Source organism: Balaenoptera borealis (assembly GCF_965194805.1).
Source record: "Balaenoptera borealis genome assembly, chromosome: 1".
Classification (NCBI taxonomy): Eukaryota; Metazoa; Chordata; class Mammalia; order Artiodactyla; family Balaenopteridae; genus Balaenoptera; species Balaenoptera borealis.
This window is the reverse complement of record NC_138860.1, coordinates 150389387-150410460: the sequence shown is the minus strand read 5'-3', so window position 1 is coordinate 150410460 and position 21074 is coordinate 150389387. Positions and strand designations below refer to the sequence as shown.

The 21074-nt window shown below is 34.4% G+C and overlaps 1 protein-coding gene across 7 annotated transcripts in view; it reads right to left on the bottom strand.

Moving 5' to 3' along the window:
- The window catches only part of TUT4 (terminal uridylyl transferase 4), a 151701-nt gene that overhangs the window by 26473 nt on the left and 104154 nt on the right, over window positions 1-21074 (bottom strand). For all 7 annotated transcript variants that reach the window (XM_082370115.1, XM_082370113.1, XM_082370112.1 and 4 more), the window contains exons 11-20: window positions 20800-21012; window positions 17342-17516; window positions 14945-15642; window positions 12787-12937; window positions 9619-9705; window positions 7598-7701; window positions 4858-4915; window positions 4670-4773; window positions 4279-4368; window positions 2535-2648 (exon numbers count right to left, since the gene is read on the bottom strand). In XM_082370115.1, the coding sequence (XP_082226241.1) occupies window positions 2535-2648; window positions 4279-4368; window positions 4670-4773; window positions 4858-4915; window positions 7598-7701; window positions 9619-9705; window positions 12787-12937; window positions 14945-15642; window positions 17342-17516; window positions 20800-21012 (1794 nt within the window). The remainder of the gene's footprint in view (window positions 1-2534; window positions 2649-4278; window positions 4369-4669; window positions 4774-4857; window positions 4916-7597; window positions 7702-9618; window positions 9706-12786; window positions 12938-14944; window positions 15643-17341; window positions 17517-20799; window positions 21013-21074) is intronic.

The window sequence follows — 21074 nt, the reverse complement described above, 5'->3', positions numbered from 1 at the left end:
TTATTATGGTATTTTATATATAAAATAAGCCATATATATATCTACTGCTATATTTAAATTGTAATTTTTTTAGTTGTGGTAAAACACACATAATGAAATTTACCATCTTAAGTCATTTTTAAGAGTACAGTTCAGTGGCATTAAGTGCATTCACACTGTTGTGCTACCATCACCACCATCCATCCACAGAATTCTTCTCATCTTATACAAATGAAACTCTGAACCTACTAAACAATAATTTCCCACTCCTCTCTCCCGCCAGCCCCTGGCAACCACCATTCTACTTTCTGTCTCTATGAATCTGACTACCCTAGGAACCTCCTATAAATGTAATCATATAGTATTTGTCCTTTTGTGACTGGTTTATTTCACTTAGCATAATGTCCTCAAGGTTCATCCATTCAGTTGCAATTTTTAAGCTGATATAAGCTAAGAAAACATAGTTCATAATATCAAGTGACACTAACACTCCCTAATCCTCTCTTAGTATTAATTTTTATGTGAAAATTTACTTTTACTTATGATGATTGCTGGAATACAGCAAAATCATTCTTAGGAAAGCTCCTTTTGACCTAAAGAACTCTGTATTGTTGATCATGAAAAACACTCTTAGCAGAGCCTTAGTTATTACACCCAGTCACTTAAAGTTTAGGTTCAATTACAAAAGGAGTCAAAGATCATCAGCTTCATTAAACATATCCTTACCCTTAAAAGTTGATCGATGCCAATGATCAATACTTAAATGATGCCAGAGCAATGGACAAGGGGTCCCATATGACAAGCAAAAAAGGCCAGAAGCAAAAATCCATATATCATCAGTTCATATGTATCACAAAGCCCCCCACAATCAGAGCTCATTATGATGGAAAACATCCCATGGACTGTCTCTCATTTCATCAATCACTGTCTGTTAAGCAGATAATGGAACAGTTCTTGAAGTTGGCTACAGCAATCCTACCTACATTTTTCCAATAATAATGTTAATAAAGCTGCTAATGATAATAAAAATAATAAAAGTAATAATAAGAGCAACCACCATTTATAAACTCCTACTTTAGCATCTACTACATTCAAAGGCATTTGATGTCTCTGTTCCTTACATCAACACTGAAATAATACTACTATTATTACATTTTTGCTGATGATAAAATTCAGACTAGTGGCAGTCAGGCAGCTTGTTGAAGGCCACATGTCAAAATTAGGATTCAGACCAGTTATCTCTGGCTCCAAAATCATGCTCTGACCGCTGTTTCCATTATATCATGCTGCCTCAATGGTTCCTCATCCATGGGTAACATAATGAGAGAACAGAGACAAACCACAATGAAAACAAAATTTGTGTTCCATTTGGGTTAATCACAGTATTCTATCAAAGTCACAGCAAATTATAGCAAATGGCTGCTATAATATTACTGGGGCAATTATGCATACGATCCCCAAATTTAAAGCCTTAACAACAATTAGACTAATACAGAGAATAATCTTGGCCTTGGCAGGCCTAATTAATTCATGCAAAGTTTTAAATATCCTATAGTGAACAACCTTGTTAAAAAACAAACATCACTCAACATAGATTCAAGCAACTTAAATTTTTCTGTTAGGAAAGGACGTTTAAATTTTTTATTTCTCTCCCACTATTTGTTTAAAAGAGGGAAAGAAATGCTGTTAAAACCACATGGCATTCATTAGAACTTTTAAAAACTTACTAAGGCCATCTGACAAGCACATATGGCTTGCTATTTTGTGATACTCTTCTTTGCCATGACTATCAAAGTTTATGTGAAATCAGAATGTGATTTTCCAAACAATTCTGATGCTTCTCACCTACCTCAAAATAACCACCTACCTAAGAAATTAGAACCTGATCCACCCCAATGCTTGCAAATCCACTTTGTGCCAAGAATGAGGAGGAACAGATGGATGATTAAGAACTCCTTTGTATCTATTTTAGAGAGTATAAATTGACTACAAAAAGAGACTCTATGAGTCACCAAATCCAAGTAAATATGAGTATAATCTGTTTCTTTTGATGTACATTCTTATGCTTAATGCAATTAACATGACCTTACAGAGATAAGGAAGAATTTCCTTGTGTTTCTTTCTCAACCAAAATTCACAAAGTTGACCAAAGTATATACAGGAATAAATCAAACTTCATTGCCAAGCAGGAGGAGGGAGAATACTCTGAAAAGAAGAAACTTATGTATTTGCAACTGAGAGACTATAATATATAAGTTCATGAATGGCTACAAATTTCATAATCATTGGCAGCATTCTAAGACTGTGAAATACAAAAATGTTGCAAAAGATATTCAATAGTTCTATTCATCTAGTAGTCTTTTGGTAGTCTATATTCTCCCATAATAAGCTTTTCAAAAAGTTCATTATTTGATTAAACCATTAATGAAAGAAGAAAACTTAGGATATCCATGATGGAAAAATCTTTCATGATCTCATGAACTGAGCAAGATCTACTATATTTAGAGTGTATACACCTACATAGAAACGCCTTTGTAGTTTTCTTAAACATTTACCTCTTGTAGAACTGGGATAACAGGTGGTTTTCTCTGCTGCAGAAAGTACAGCACCATAAGGATATAAGCATATGAAGATAAACTTCCCCTGGAAGCATCTCCAATGTCACATCGCTAAAAAAAATAATGATTGAAAATAAAACTTCAGAATCTTATTCCATGCAGAAGTATTGACTACCTTAAGACACCATTTTTTAAACCCATCAAACCATCAAATACCCAAAAGTTCAATAACAAGCTGTTATAGAGGGTATGGGTAAACAGGTACTCATACATTAAAGAGTATACAGTAGCATAAATTTCATGAAGAATAATTTGGCAATATCAAAATTATAAAAGCACATTTCCCTTAATGTATCAATTCTATTCTAAGAATTTATCCTGTAAATATGCCAAGAAACATGTGAAATGACTAAATAAAATTTCTATTGTTAACACTATTTTAATAGTAAAATATGAGAAGGAACTTAAAGCTCATCAGTAAAGTACAGGTTTAAAAAACTGATGACTATCCACACAATGGAATAGTATGTAGCCATTAAAAAAAAAAAAAGGAAACTCTTAGTATACTAATAGGAAATAATCTCCAATATTTATTGCTCAGTTAAAAAAGCAAAGTACAAAACAGTGTTTTCAGTGTGTTTATACCTATAATAAAAAGAGGCAGGAAATTTATGCATTTGCTTGCACTGGAATAACATATTTCTGGAAGGATACAGAGGAACGTTTAACACTGTTTGCCTCTAAGAGGCAAAGGTTGGCTAGGAGACAGATGTGGAAGGAAGATTTTCTGCCATAAATCCCATTAGACCTTTTAATTTTTGAACCACATGAATACGTTGGCTATTCAAAAAAAATTTTTTTAATTAAAAAAAAACCCTGAAAGAATCCTCAGAGACTTCCCTCGAGTAAAGGGAGAGGAATAATTTTTCTGACATGAACCATTTGATTTCATTACCCAAACTCAATGAGAGTAAGGAACTGTCATGTTGGAGTTATTCTGTGAGGTGAATGTAGAAGACTAGCTGTATCAAATGATTTGTAGTATGTGGCTGGATGCCTTCCTTTTCTAAGATGATTCTGTCCATAAAGACATGTGTAGGAATATCTAAACAAATATGTCTCCCTTTTGGAAGAGTCGGCTTTATGAAATGAAAATGTAACCAAGTTACTCCCCTACTAAAACCCTTCCACCAACACATTCACAAAATTAACTATTTACTGAGCACCTACCGTAAGGCAGGCACTACACTGAAATAAAGATACAGAGGCCTCAACCCTCATGGAGTTTACTCACTTAGCAAAACAACCAAGAAAACAGAATTCAGTATTTTAAGTGTTATAATAGGGGAAACATTAGGTTTTATTGGTATTGCTTTGTTTTCTTGGCCAGAAAAATTTACCACTAAACCCAAACACCAGATTTCCTAACCCAGAGCTTTTTAACTAGGATGGTATGCCAACTCCCATGCCTAGGGCTGGAAATCATTACTGCATTGAGAAATTATACTATGAGAAATTTACTAGAGTGTTACCTATGAGAGGAGAGCAAACACAGAAAAAAACTAAGAATCACCCTACTCTGAAAGGTATAACTTTAAACCATTTAATATTGACAGTTTCTTCTTAAAAGCTCAGGTAAACAAAACTGAGAAAACATTTGTCACAAGTCTGACATCAGCATGTTTTACTTTAATATCATGAGTATTATAACAAAGCAGATCATTAACTTTTTCATAAATACCTTAGCAAACACTTTCATAGTATATCCCAAGTACTGTACTCTAGGATCAATAGCTGCATATGTAGCTAGCATTCTTGTGTTATGCTGAGCCTGAAAAATAAATTACATATTTGAAAGCATTTCAAATTTATTAAAATTAAACTTACAGATCAGCTAAAAAGATAAACTCCACATAGAATATATATAAATGTTAAACTTAAAATACCTGTAAATGAGTCAAGCAAAAATTAACCGTCAATCTGAAGGAAATGTTAAGATGACTGATAAAATTTTTTTTCCCTATACTAACCACATTCGTAAGTTTTAAACATAAAGGTACAGTCAGTGATCTGTAAACTTTTAAAATGACAACGGTAAACATACCTGAGTCTTTACAGACAGTGAAACTTACCAACGTATTATATAAACTGATATCGCCTTCTAAACCACTTCGTCTGTGTTCAAATTTTACTATAGGCACTTTGGCAGTAGTTATAGGCAAAATGTTTCTTAAACCTGATTTAAAAAAAAAAAAACTTCACTAGGTTAAATAATTTTCATAAAACTAAAAAAAATTTTCTGTTGTTTTAAAGTTCATACCTGGATGTCTCTTAAGAATTTTCGCCAAATTTTCAATTATTTCCTTACAATTTAATTTCTAAAAAACAAAAGAAATAAATAATAAATTAGTTTGTCTGACTCAACTTGGTCTTGTGCAAATTCTATTTTAATCTAGACATTTAATATTAGCACTTAAAATCTCTAGCCAGAAGGTCTATATAACCTTGCTAGTCAAAGAACATGGTCCATAGACCTGCAGTATCACCAACACCTGGAAACTTGATAGAAATGCAGAATCTCAGTCTCCACTCCGGTCTACTGAATCATAAACTGCACAGTAACAACATTCCCAGGTAATTCACATCCACATTAAAGTTTGAGAAGCACAAAAACAGGAGAATAATGTTTTCAAATACATGGATAAACAACTAGAGATGGGTTTGGTGAAGGGAAAACAGTATAGTGATTAAGAACATAGGCTGTGAATTTAGACAAACCTGGATTCAAATCTTGAACTAAGTACTGACTAGCTGTGTGACTCTGACCAGATCCTTAACCCCTCTGAGCCTCATACTACTTATAAAATCAAGATAATCATCAACTCCTACTCTTTTATAAAGGAGCTGGAAGGATTACATGAGACACCTATGTAAAGCATTCAGCAGCATACTTCATACAAGTAGCACTTTAAGTCTGTCAGCTATTTATTATCATATGTTGATGAGGAAAAGAAGAAAAATCCTACTATTACCAGCACCTATTTCTTCAAAAAAAACCTCTTACCTCTGCAAATTTAAATGTGTTGGTTATTTTAAAACTAGGCAGCAAAGTTGATATGGTAACGATAACCCTAATATAAGGAACAAGGAAGATAACGGCATAAATTAACTGGATTAAGCTCAATGCCCACATCTACTACTAAAATCACTTTTGCATATCCCCAACATGCTCTTTTTAGCTACAAGAGAGCAGTACTCATTGCAGCTTAACCTGGGGATTCCAAGGGAATCTTTAGAATTAACGCATAATAAAGGAGGTTGTTTTTCTCTTTATTATACAAAGATACAATTTATGCTAAATTAAAAGTTTCCATTATGGCTCATCTGGAAGAAAATAATTTACTCATTTTCATTGTTTCAACTTCCCAGAGTGAATGGCACAGGTAATATATAGTATACAAACCCTTGGTGATGAGACGTCTGATTATTAAATTTTACATAGAAGGGATCTAAAACCCTAACCTCCTTCCTGGGTAAAAACCACTTCCTATTCCCTCAATTCCTGCCCTCCAGAATGGAAAGGGGAAGCCTCTTTCCAAGGAGATGGCATTGAGTAGAAGTAGGTTAAGGAGAACTAAAAAATTTGTAACTTTTCATTTCCTTTATAGAACAAAAAGATATTAATTAACACCAGAAGCAATTTCTTGGAACCAGAAATAAGCATCTACCAGGTATCACTGCCATCTTTTCTTTGGTTCTAACAATTTAAAAAACACCTTTTGAAAAAACTATTTCAGAAATGCACAGGTACACTATTCTGCTGAATTCTTTTATATTACAACAGAGGCTATACTGACACCACTAAAGATGCCAGAAGCTTGGCCTCACCCCAATCTTGCAAGCAGTCCCTGATTTTGAAACATAAATACCAACAGCTATGCTGTTAAAGAAACGAGCAACTACTGAGATACCCTCCTTTTCTAGTTGCTGCTAGGAAGGCCTGGGACACTTCTTCCCTGTCCGTTCAGTCCCTTTCTTTACTGGAGCTCGGACAATCTCATTCCCACTGTTGAGGTGTGGTACACAAAAAAGGAAAACATAAGTACCCACTCTCACTGCTGAGACTGCTCTGGGGGAAGGTTTGCTCCTGGCATCTCACGGTGGAACTCAGAAAGCTTTCAATTTCAGAAAGTAGGGGTTAGGTTCTACAGTACTATTAGTACTATATTTCAACTACATTATGGGTTAATTAAATTACAGAGAAGCAGTGGGATACAATGGAAAGAGCATGAACTCTGGAGTCAGACAGACCTGGGTACGAATCCCGGCTCCAACATTTACTAGCTGTGTGAACTTGAGCAAGTCAGTTTATCTCTCAAAGCCTCAGTTTCCTCATCTGTAAAATGGGGGAAATTATCTACCTCGAAGGTGGTTGTAAGAGTGAAATGAGATAATGTATGTAAAAGTGTATACTGGGGGCTCAAATGTTAGTTCCCCTCCCCACACAAAATGAGTTTCTAAAAGCTAGCCTAGAACACATAATTTATAACAATGCTTCTACGGAAAAAAATGTGTTTTGAGTACCCCCAAATTATAATCAACTTGTAGAATGCAATCCATTTATAAATTAAATGTCCACCTTTATTTTCTATCTTTAGTGATACAGAGACATCACCTAATGTAAGAGATATGAAAAGACAGAGTAAGTGAGATCAATGTTCACTACCAAACTGAAGCAACAGTTTTTCATTGGCTCTAATGAAAAAAATTCCAACTCTATGGTATATTTTTTCCACAAATTCATTAAAAAGCACTTGTAACTATCTGTGACATGGTTTTTGCATTATAAAATCACTGAAACAGTAAATTTACTTACTTAAATACTTGAATGTCTTCTAAAATGATAATGCTAATGCTTTTACATTTCAAACACTGCTACTGCTAATGTATTTATACAAAGAATGACACCTTACATTTTTATCAATTCTACATACAAAATTTAAAAAGGACTCATCACTAGAAGAAAATAAACTTCCACATCACTTTCCAAACACTCTTACCTCTGCATTTTCATGGCCTTCAAGGGTCATACAAATATCCAGATCACTATCACGAAATCCAAATCCATTCTTAGAAGAGCCAAATAAGCACAATCTTGCCTTTTCTAAGCAAAGGAAAACAAAAGTCAAAAGTTTTATAATTATCAGGAAAGAGGAGTCTTCTATTAACTACTAATGGCCTACCACAGGATAATCTTATCCAATTCCACGGCTTAAATTATCTACCATTAGCAGATACACTGAGAAATTCCAAAACACTCACCTAAAGCCCAGGTCTTCTCCCCAAAATCTCACACCCATGTATCTAACTGCTTTTCCCATTTTTCCACAGACATCATAAATTCAACAAGTCAAAACTAAACTAGCAACTTCACCTCAAACTTACTATTATTCAGAAATATACGTGTGGTTCTTAACACCTCTCAACTTTCACATCCAAACACTTACCAAGTCCTTCACCTTCTTCCAACTTAACGACCTCATAAATTCATCTACTTTTATTCATTCTCAACATCAATACCAACAGTTAAGATCAATATTTAGAGATTTATCTCTTGGAAATAAACTAGTTTCTTCAGGGCACAATTCAAATAGTTTTACAAATATCATCTTCGTATATAGAATTAATTCTCCTCTAAAGTGAGGGATTAATCCATTTGATATAAATTATATACACAATTATTATATATATAGTTATATATATAATAATATTTATATATATATATATAATTAGGGTTATTCCTTCATGCTTATTAGTGTCACTCAATAAGCTGTGGCTTAACAAGATTGGATTATTCTCCCTATTAATTCTTGTAGCCTACATATTTAGATAACAAATTCTGTATTTTCAAACTTAATCCTCCTATTCAGTTCTGATGCCCTACTTGAAATCAATGACAACCGAGAGATATAAAAGAAGCTACATTCATCAGCAAATAAAAAGTGCATGGGTTTAATATAACAAGAACTTAGATTTGGTCAATACTTTATACACTAGCAAATATAATTAAAAATAGAATCCTGTACCACAAAACAGATCATATTTTAAAGGTGTAAGTTCATTCTGATCATAAATGAACTCTTTATCCTTTTCTAAGATATTTGGCCACAGAACTCTTGATTCTTTACCCCATGCCCAAAACCTGCCCCCTTCTGCTATTTTTTTGCCATCTCAATTAAACAGCACCACCCAACTAGTGAAGGAAAAATCCTGAAACCATCCTTGACTCCTTTCTTTTTGTCACATCTAACATGTAATGCATCAGCAAATCCTGTTGACTCTACATTCAAAATATATCCTCAATCTGACCACTTCTCACCTACTCTTCCAAATCACTATTATGTCTCATCTGAACTTATGCAACAGCTTCTTAAATGTACTGCTTGCTTCTATTCTTATGGACCTGTACTCATTCTCTCAGATCATGTCACTTATGTGTTAAAACCCTCCAGAAGCCTTCTCATTAGACATTCAAAATAAAATTCAAAGTCCTTCTACCAACACCTATAAGACTCTAATGATCCAAACTCTAGGTTAACTCTCTGATCCCACCTTTCTATTACAGTCTACCTCACACACTCCACTCAAGCCACACTAACTTTCAAGCATGTCAAACATAATTGAGTCATGGGGTACTGTACTTGCTGCTCCTTCTCTCTCGAATGTTCTCTCCTTGAATATTCATAATAATTTGCTCCTTTATATTATTCACGGCTCTGCTCAAATGTCACCTTACCAGAGAGAACTACCATAACACCTCATCACTATCGTTCTAACTCCTGTACTTTAACAGTGTTTATTATTTCCTGATATATTATTTACTTGTCAGTTGACTATCTGTCACCCCTCTTAATATAAGCTTCATGAGAGCCGGTTTCACCTCTTTTATTAGCACTGTATCCCCAGCACCTACAATAGTACCTAACATATAACATGCAATAAACACTTTTTAAACAAATGAATGAAACTCAGACCAGGTAACTATAATAACAAAAGCAATCAATTTTGACATACAACATACCATCATATTCTTTTTGAATAAACTTTTCCAAGCCAATTAAAATTTGCTCCCTGTTGTGTTGTTCAGAAAAAGGTGGTGACAATTCATCTAAGTTAAAAAAAGAGAAGGAAAAAGAAAAGTAAGGAGAATGAAATCTGAAAATGTCTTCAATTTTTTACCCTAAAAACTTTACTTTTCTTCATTATTTGTTGACTCTCTGACATTAAAATCATAAATGTTACTGGGGAAGGAAGGAGCAGAGAAAGAACAGAAAAATAACTTTACAGATCTATGTATATTTCACATGATCATTTTCCCTGTGAAACAGCTACAAGATATACTTTCTTCTACAAATTACTTAATTTTTTTTTTCAGACAATCCACTCTCTGCCATATACATGCTGGTTTTTCCCCTCCTGTTAAGACTACTGTCATACTGTTACACTAGGTACCCAACTCAATCAAATCTAACAGTTCCCTCAAATGCCTGGTCAAGATTCATACCTTCCCTATAAGCTTCTTTATCCAATCACAGCCTTTAATGACCTCTCCTTAATTGAATTTCCTTAGTTCTTCAAACCACTTGCCAGTGTTTATACTGTCCTTTCAGTTTTCTAGTTATTTCATTTATAGTCATCTTATTTTTCCAAATAAGACCATACACTACTTAAGAATAGTCTTTTTTTTTCCTATCTCCTCCTCCAGACTCATACCCAAGAGTTAATATGGTAAGGAATTAAATTACTATTCAGCTTTTGAAAAACAAATGCATCATTAGTGGTTACAAGCTGAATAGCTGAAATACAGGTGATTTTTTTTTGGATTGGAGAAACTATTCTGTGTGATACTCTAATGGTAATATATGACATGATGCACTTGTAAACACCAACAGAACTCTGCAGTATGAAGAGTCAACTTTATGATATGAAAATTTTTAAAAATCATCTAGGAGGTCAGGGGATCTCAGGATGGAATGCAGTCTATAACAAAGAATCCAGCTACATTATAAATATATAAGAAAACTTCACTCAAGGGAGTGGGGGTGGGGGGAAAGGTGCTAATCTAACTTTGAAAATAAGTGGAGTCTGTAAGACTAAGGGTTAAAGGAACTGCACATAAGCACTGTACTCTAATTGATAAAGTTGCTTCCCATCAGGGTATAGGATAACAGTTCTGATAATGCTATACATGTGTACTTAAATGGAACAATTAAATAAATGCATGGCACATGGTGGGAGCCAGGTTTCTCATTGTTGGAGTTGCACATTTAGAGATAATCAGAAAGAGGAGGCTAGAAAGAGCCATGAGGTAATGTATTAGACTTGGACACATCAGTACAAAGACATGCTTAGCTTAATAAAGGTAAGATGGTCACATGGAAATATTTATAGGTACGTGTATATACATGGATTAGTATACACACATAAATTTTCTTGCTCAGAGAGGACCTAGAAACAACTATACCCAGTAACACCCAAGCACTCTAAACACATCTTGGTTTCTAACACCATTCTCCAATAAAGGAACCAGGGCCCTTTGGGAAAATGTCTAATTCTAGGACTGAGACAGAAATTTTCATGATGATCCTGGAGTATCTTGCAGGGCCAGAAAGTAAGAAAGTGCTAAAATACAAAGGAACAAACTAACAACAACAACAAAAAGAAACCAAAAAACTCCACACACTGATGGGAATATATCAAAAGGTCACAGGAACCAAATGAAAGCACTCCCAACAGCCAAATCTGGAACAATTTGGGCAACAAAAATAGTACTATCGGATTATAACCCAAAGTATAATACATCTATGAGTCCATATTGAGATAAATATATGACTCAATAAATAAAAACAAATGTAGTGAATTATATCTTAATAAAGCTGCTAAAGAAGAATGTGCCATGGTCCAGCCATTCAACTCCTAGGTATTTACCCAAGAGAAATCAAATCATATGTCCATACTCAGACTCATACATGAATGTACACAGTATATTTATTTATAATAGCCAAAATTTAGAAACAAACACAATATTTATCAACAAGTGAGTGGTAAACAAAATGTGATATAGCCACACAACAGAACACAACTCGGCAATACAAAGAAATAAACCACTGATACACATCACAGCATAGATGAATCTCAAAATAATTAAGCCAAGTGAAAGAAGCCAGATCCCCTCATCAAAAAAAAAAAAAAGTACATTCCATGTGATTCTATTTACCTGGAACTCTAGAAAAATTCAAATTAATCTATAGTGACAAAAAGCAGATAAGTAGTTGCCTGGCAGGAGGTGAAGATAAGGAAGGGTAGAAGGAAGGGATTACAATGGAGAACTAATGTTATGACATCAGAAACTTTATCTTACCCGGGACACAGCAAGTAGTTAAAAAATGTTTGCTGAGTGAAGGTTTATTCCAGGTACACCATGAATGTTTATTGAAAAATGGTATTTAAGGCTTTACCCAAATCTTTATAACCTTATCTCCCTCTATTACCTTTCTTATACTCTACCAAATTTAAGGCAATTATTCTCTCAAACAAATACTACACCCTAAGCTTTTATGCATAATCTCTTATATCTGAAAATGCAGTCCATCTCAAATGCCACATCATTAATTCCAATTCCTCTGATCCACTCCAGTTAAAATTAATTGTGTCTGACTGAACTGCATTTTGTTTACCACTGCTATAGAATGTAACACATTCTGCTTCCAATTATGGCAAGTTTCATACATGTCTTATACAACCATTTAGAGTAACACTGCAAGAAAATTGCAGTGACGGTAATGTTCTCTATCCAGACTCTCCAATGCAGTAGCCACTAGCCACATGTAGCTACTCAATACTTGAGGTGTGACTAGTATAACTGAGTAACTTAATTTTTTATTTTATTTTAGCTAATTTAAATTTAAATAGACACATATTATCTAGTGACCACCATATTAGACAGCACAAATCCAGAGTCCAAGCTCCTTAAAAGCAACACTATGGACTCTGCATTCCCCTTGGCATTTACCACTGTGCCTTGCACACAGTAGGCATTTAATAAATATATGTGGTTGGGTCTCTAAACTATTTAAAAACCTCTACCCAAACAAAATGTAAGCAAACTATTTTCAAATAAGAAAATAAATATTCAAAATCTAAGAAATAATCTAGTCTTAGGAAGTAGTTCTAGTAATAAAAGACTTACCAAAACATCTTTTACATACTAAATCAAGTATTTCCCGAAATCGATTTGTCATTGGTGGTAGAGGCTTTAGATCAATTTTCCTGAAATCCTCTGGGCAATCATTTTTTGAATGGCCATCCTTTTTGCAGATGCTGCATACTATTGTTGGCGGCTATACAAAGGTTAAAAAAAGAATCTAATAAATAAACTATTGAGGGACTTCATTATCACTTACAAAGCAGTACAAAAAGAAACTTTTATGCAACTCAGTCTGATAACCTGCACTTTCAAGAGGTTAAAAAAAAAAGCATGTTAATGAAATTCAGTATTAAATGTAAAAAAAAACACATTTTGAGCCAACCACTAATTTTCTTCTCCACTAAAATTATATTACCAAGAATTAGATTTACCTGAAGATGTAAGATAAAGGAAATACCAGGAGATACAAAAGGTATAAGTTAATTCAAACAGTGTGATCAGCTCCCAAAATGAAATGCATACATCACATTTTAACCTATTAAGGTCTTTAACAAAGTAGATTATAAAGAAATTCCAAGTGGCACCTTTCATTTCACTTGAAACATTTTCTATCTTCAGAGTCAGTCATTTATAGAAACCATTGCTTGACTAGTTGGTTCAATTTCATTACATTAGCATGGTACTCAAGAAACCAAACTAAAGGGCTGAACTCTAAACGTGACTCAGCTTCATACAAGGAACAACTCTTATGCAATAGCCACAAACTTAACTTTCAAACTCTGCAACACCATTTCAAATGTATTCTAACAGACTACCAGACAGGTGGCCAAAACAGTAAAATTCATCCCAACTGCTTGAAAAAAAACCTCATACGGTTAAGGAAGAGCACTACTCTTTTCTTTATTGTAATATGCCTAGGAACTTAGCTTCTTCCTCCAGGGTTAGCCTGGACATTTACCTAGCCAAATACATACAGAAACCTCTCTTTGTGGGAATGCTGTGCTGTGGGCTAATTAACAGTACCACAGAAATTTTTATCAGCTTTTTAAAGCTTTTAAAAAATGACATATTTATCAGAAAATTCTAGAAAAGTGTTACAGATAACTAGAGAGAGAAATAAAATTGGAGAAATAGTTACCCTAAGATAAGGTTCCAGGAAAAAAAAGTATTAAGAAACGTAAACTGCAGTTATATTACTAAGAGGCTTTTCTAAGTATCCGCCATTTATTTCATCTTTTTTAGTAGTCCATATGCCCTAAATACTACAACCTAAACAAAATGGGACAGAGTATCCTTACAAAGGATGAAGAAACACAGCTTAGTAATTAGGTTAAAAATTCTAAAGCTTGTCAATAAACAATTATCGATAAATCAATAAAACTTGATGACTTTTCAGGGGTTTTTTTTTGTATTCTACTTGATTTACACATTATCTATATAATCATTTTTTCAACCTAGGTGCTGATACTATTTCAATTATGTACACTACACTTGAAGCAAAGTAACTTACCTAAAACTTTTATTAACAAAGTAATTATTTTCTGTTACAAAGTAGCTTATTTTCTGCTCTCTCAGGTTTTTATTTTCTATAATTTATCAAGTTAAAGTTCAGACTATCCCACTTTAAAAGTGGAAAAGTTAAGACTCCTATAACTCATAAGGGATATGCCAAAATCCAAAGAGAAGCTCAGTGGCAGACACAGGATCTGAATTCATCTTTTTTTTGGTTCCTGATCTTAGTTTTAACTCAACTATCTTTAGTTAAGTTTATATACCAACCTTTGACCCCCACCAAAAAAACTTTAAAACAGAATACTATTAAAGTTTACAGACACTGTATTCTCCTTTGTGGAAGTAAATATAATCATATGTAAAAAAAATGAGCAAAATTTAAAACATATGCTGCCTTTACCAAACTCACTTTCATAAGATATCTGATGAATCCTTTCATATATGAGAAAGTTAAGCAAACCAACTAGTAATAGAGTGCTGAAACATTTCAGGTTTCATATACATTCATAAAAGACAACTACAGGCAAAAATACAAAAAGTAAAAGAAACATATACACCAAAATACCATTCCAAAACAATAGTCTACCATCATAGAAGCTATCTTTACATTTCTGAATCTAAAAACTATAAATACAGAGTCATACAACAACCACAAAACGTTACAGATTGTTTACGAACTGTATCCTACCTTGCCAGAGGTTAAAATAAATTTATCAAACACAAAATATAATTCCTGGGTGGGGTGGTTATCATCATCATTAAGGTCAGAAGCATCTTCTGTAGCTTTGCAGTTGCAAGAGGTAGCAGATGTGTCAGTGCATACAATGTGCTGTGAACTTTCTGTTTCTAAATTTGACCTGCAGTCTGTACCAGCAGATTCATCTGGTTCAGGGGGTTTACAATCAATGCAATTATACTGGGTGAGCTCCTTTTTATGACAAGTTTCTGAAGGTACTAAAACATCTTGTTTCTTAATTGATTTTGGCTCTAATTCACTGCTTTCATTGGTGGAAAGAGATGAAGATTCCTGTCCATGTTCAGCCAAATCTAGTTCATTTATCAACAAATTATCATCTTCAGTAATACATCTCTGTGATGTACATTCCATTTCTTCATATTTATCAGGCTGACCTCTTTCTGCACTTATTTTTTCTGTGCTTTCCCCAAGGAGAATGCAACAACTGGATGCCATATTTTCAGACTTCACTGGTTTCTTGCTTATTTTTCCCTTCTCTTTTTTAATGGAATCCACTGTAGATTTATTTCCACCCTTCCTCTGAGGACAGGCAAAATACCGATAAGCTGCCCTGAATCTCTCCACAACATATTCATAAACAAGCTGGCTGTTTAAGCTCCGTGCAACATTCCTCTTGATTGAAAATGGATCTAGTAAAAAAATAAAAAGGTCAGTAGCTAAGTATCTATTAACAAACTACATTTCCAAGCTTATACGAACAGCTACATTGTCAGCAGAGTACATTTTCCCAAAATTTTTCTAAGGTAAACTCCCAATGAGAGTTCCTGCAAACTGAGTAGTGGAAATAAAATAGCAACATCTTTCCTTTGTTTCTGTCATAAAATAAAAAACTAAAAGAAAAAGAGAGAAAAGAATAAAATAAGGTAATTAATGAGAGGACGGCTGAGGAGGCCAACTCAGTAATTACAAAATTTCAATGATGAAATTGCTAGAAAAAGCTGTGCCAATATGCTTCCCTATACTGTCTTTGAATGAAATTTTTCAAGCTCCAGGACCTAGTAATAATTTTCATCTCTTGCCACAATATTCTTCAGTTATATATTCCTTGCAATTTAAACAAATAAAATATAGCCTAAAACTCTCCAGACTTCAAGTTATACTGATTTTAAGATTTAACTTCAGTAATATCAGAAAATTAAAGAGAGAAAGAAGGAGAAATAATAGAAAGAAAAGTAGAAAAAATCCTAAGAAAGTAAAAATTAAACCAAAATTTAAATTCTGATCCGGTCTAAAATGGCTATGCTGAAAAGGCTTGCATCAACTGAATCCTCATTATTAAGAGCATAGAACAGAGTTCTGAAAATGTTTTCGGGTTTTTGGATTTTATAAGCCTTAAATACAAATATGCCCCAGGAAAAAAGAACAGTGCCACCCAAAAGACAACACACATTTTCTCCGCTACTGAAGATCATTAAGTGAAAGGATTAATAGGCCAGGTTTCAGATTAAGACTGGGGCATCTGTTACTTTTCACTGTTATCTAAATCCATAGGCTTTTAAAAGCTTTACTTAGCCTCTTTCCCTTTTCTAGAAGAAAAAGAAGAAAAAAAAAAAAAGAAGGCAGAGAGAAATTATGATGGCTGCAGGCTTCAGAGCTCATTTATTTACCATATGTAAGCGAGTACAAGATGTGAGTACGGGTTTGAGTGTATGAGAATATTTGTAAGTCCAACTCACAGTAGAGAAGCCCTGCAGAGGACGGAGGGAAAAGAATGCGTAGTCTAAACAGACTAAAATGATGGACAGAAATTCCATTTCCTATCTATAAAAAGTGAGCAAAATGTTGCGGAATTTAAATTTTTTATTAAGAATTTAGAAGCCATACTATTTATTTCTGTATCTCTAAAGATCTTAATGTTCTTGGGATTTGATGTGAAATCTTATTTGTCAGCATCAATTGTTCTTTTTTCCTTTAGCTTAGCCATATTCAATAAATGAGGTACTTCACAAGACAATGAAAAACTGGATTTTAAGATTATACTTTAACATAATTTTATGACACAAATATATTTAAAAATATCTTACAGTATTCATATAACTATTCTATTTTTCTGTATTTTTGAAATTTTCCACAATTAAAAAATAAAGGCATGTAAACAAGCTAATTACCCTAGCCATTATAATATTTACAGATTGGAAACTTTTAAGTAAGCATTAATTCTATAAAGCTATCATGGACTTGATAAAGAATTTATCCAAAATATATAGTGACAACCTAGTGGCATATAGTGCTACAAAGCTAGGGATAAAATTTATAACACTACATTAGAAATAGATTATGAGTGGCACACACAAAATTCTCCAAATGAAATATAACATATCATCTCACCTTCAATGGCTATTCGCCTTTTAGGCCAGTTTTTGTTTTCTCTTGTTAAAATATCTTGTATCCGTACACATATGACATATTCCTCCAAAGCAAAATCCAGTGTGTAAAATTTTAGCAGCTCTAACCATAACTGTCCCAGGGACACCTGATTTGGTGTTCCCAGTGTTAAAGGAGACTGGAAAAGAAAAAATACCTTTCATTTAAGCTTCACAAAACTATAGAATCGTTTAACTTTCAATTTAAAAAGACCTTAGAGATCACCTTTTCAAAAACTGAGGCATAAAAGAATAGGTTGCCAAAAAGCAATTTGTGGCACAGCTGGGAACAGAGTGTCCCAGATTACTGACTCCTAGAATTTTGTGTTCTTTACACTAAACCAGTGATGCTCAACCTTGGCTGCACATTAGAATCACATTGAGAGCACTACAATTCACTAACACCTGAGCTTGACACCACTCCCATCTCCCATACCTTTCCCAAGACTGTGAATTAATGGACTGAGATTTTTAAAGCTTCGTAAGTGATTGTCCCGTGCTGTGCAGCCAAGGTTGCTAACCACTGTATAACAACTACTATAGCTCCTCCATTGCAGCAATTACTTTTAAAATCTATATAAATGCCCAGGGCTTTGAAAATCTAATTCCTTCATTCAACAAACATTTTAGAACCCACTGTGTCCCTGGCATTGTTCTGGGGATATAAAAAAATAATGGGAGCTCCCACTTAAACCATGCATCACCTACTCTTCTAAGTGCTGCACATATACAACTATTAATTCTAACTGCTATGAAGTAGATACTATAGGGCAAAGATTTGACTCAGGACCACCTGGCTACTGGGTCTGTGATGCTAATCATTATACCATACTGTGACTCAAACAAGGTGAGGTCCTATTTCACAGACTATTAGGAGAGGAAGAGACCACTTAACAATTACAATGAAGGCTACATGCTAAAATGGGTCTCTGAATGGGGGGGGGGGGGGGTGGTCTTAACAGAAAAGGTAATACCTGAATTCTAAAGCAATTAGCTAGATGAATGCCTGCTGAAAGTGACCACTAAGACATATAAAGGCATAAAAATCATTTACTCATTCCATTCTACAACTATTCACTGAGTGCCTACTATGTGCCAGGCACTTGGGATATATCCGTGAAAAAAAAACAAAGATCCTTGCTTTAGCGGAGCTTACATTCTAGGGGAAGAAGACAATAAGCAATGAACTTAATAAGTAAATTACACAGTAAGTTAGAAGAAGAAAAGTGCTGTGGAAATAAGAAAAAGCTGAGTAGGTTTAGTAAAGGGGATGGGATATGGGAGCAGATTTCAGTGTTAAATATAGTCAGGATAGGACTTGTTGAGAAGGTATGATCTGAAGAAGAGGAAAACGGGTTCTAAGAATAGGAAACAGAGCAAACACACTAAAGTAGGAGTGTAAACAGCTTTAAAAAGAAAACTAGTGTGGCAGAGAGAGGAGAGGAAAAGAGGGAAACAAAGAGCTAACCAGTAAGAACTCTGGCTTTTATTCTAAATTAAATGAGGAGCCACTGAAGCATTTCAAGTGTGGGGAGGGAGAAGGGCATGATCTCACTTAAGTTCTAGAAGAGCCATTCTGATTGTTGTGTTGAGAGTATAAAGGGGGCAAGGGTAAATGCAGGGAAACTTATTATGAGTCTGTGGTAGTAGTCCAGGCCAGAGATGATATGGCTAGGACCAGGATGGTAACAGGGGAAGTGGTCAAATTGTGGATATATTTTGAAGTAGAGATGACAGGATTTCCTGACAGACTTGGTATGGGGTATGAAAGAGAGAAGTAAAGGATGACTCCAAGGTTTCTGACTGAGCAACTGAAAGGATGAAGTGCCATCAACTGAGATGGGAAAACTGTATGTGGAGCAAGGGGAAGACTCAGAGTTCAGTTTTAGACACATTAAGATTAAGACATCTATTAGACATCTTAGTAGAAACATTAAATAGCAGGTTGGAAATACAATTATAGAGTTTAGGAGAGAGGTTTGGCCTAACATTTAAACTTGGGAGTCATCATCATATAGATGGTACTTAAAATCCATGGGATTGGATGAGATCACCAAGGGAGTGTAGATACAGAAAAAAGGCAGGGATCAAGGACTGAACCCTAGAATACTCCAACATTAAAGAGATTGGAGAGGAAAGGAAGAACCAACAAAGAGACTGAGAAGGAATAATCAGGCATGGGTGTGGTTCCTGAAAGTCAAGTTAAGAAATTTTTTAGAGAAGGAAATAATCAACTGCAAATGTTGCTGGTAAGTCAAAAAAGATAAAAATTGTGAAATGACTATTGGATTTAGCCATGTGGAGGATACTGACACTGGCAAAACAAGTTTTGGCAGATTGATAGGGGTCAAAGCCTGAGTAGAGTGAGTTAAAAGGAAACAGAGAAATTGGAAATAGTGTATATAAACAATTCTTTCAAAGAAGTTTTCCTGCAAAAGGGAGTGAGGAAATAGCTGGGAGGGGAAATGGTGTCAAGATTTTTCTTTAAAGTGGGAGATACAAAAGCATGTATGATTCAGTAAAAAATGAAAAATTGGTAACCTAGGATGGAAAGAAAAGAACTGCTAGAGCAATGTTCTGGAATAGACAAGAAGGGATGGGACTAAACATACAAGTTAAGATAATGACTTTAGATAGCAACACAGGAACTTCCTTTATGAAAGCCGGCAGCAAGGCAGAGTATGTGAGTGCAGATAGTGGGAGATGGTGGTGGGAGTGGGAAGTTCTCTTTAGATTGCTTCAGTTTTCTCAGAGAAGTAATAATAAGCAAGATCATTAGCTGAGAGTATTGATGGTTTGAGAAGAGGATAGAAGGTAGTCTAGGAAAGTGGAAGAACTGAACATGTGTTTGGGAACTACATATACTTCGGTATAGCTAGAGCAATGATTTCTGTAATGTTCACATTTTTGTAATAATGTCTGTCTACTTCAGAAGACTACATGCTTCTGGAGGACGTAATCCATGAATATACATCTTGGGTTCTCGAGCACTCAAGATAATGCCTGGCACATAGCTGGTCCTTAATAAATGAAGTTTGAATGATTAAATAAGCAAGCCACCCTCTAAAGGAGCACAAGGCCTTTATTTCTTCACCAGTCTGGCAACATAATCCCCATATGCTAAAGCTTTGGTCACAGCCCAACTCCTGAAGGAAATTTTTCTTATCTAAATGAAAAAGATACAAAGAATTACCTTGATATGATTCAAACAATACAAGCCTTTCAAATGAGATATGTATTTATTAGGGAATCTTGGTACTGAAAAACTAAACCAGATCAACCCCTCACTTTACAGATGAGGAAAATGAGGCCAAGAGGCTTACTCAAGGTCAGTCAGTCAATCTACTATTAAAATAGCTTCAATTGAAGGCATCACAAATTCTACAGATAGAAAAGCCAAAAACAAAAACAAAAAGAGCTTACTTTGCCATGTTTTTCCTTCATGGCATTACTTTGGTTGTCTGTTTCTGTCTTCTTGGTATCATCTTTTGGTTGGTCTGCCTTAGCTTTGTTTTCCTCAGCAATTGAGTTTTTCTCAGTTGCACTACTTGAATTATATTCCCACTTCACAAACTTCTCTTCTACTATGCCCTTCAGCTGAAAGTCATCCATTCTTTTTGGGTCAAAGCCTTCAATCTATATAAAAAGGCATTCCAAATTGGTAGTGGAAAAATTATTAAAAGAAAAAAAAAAGATGG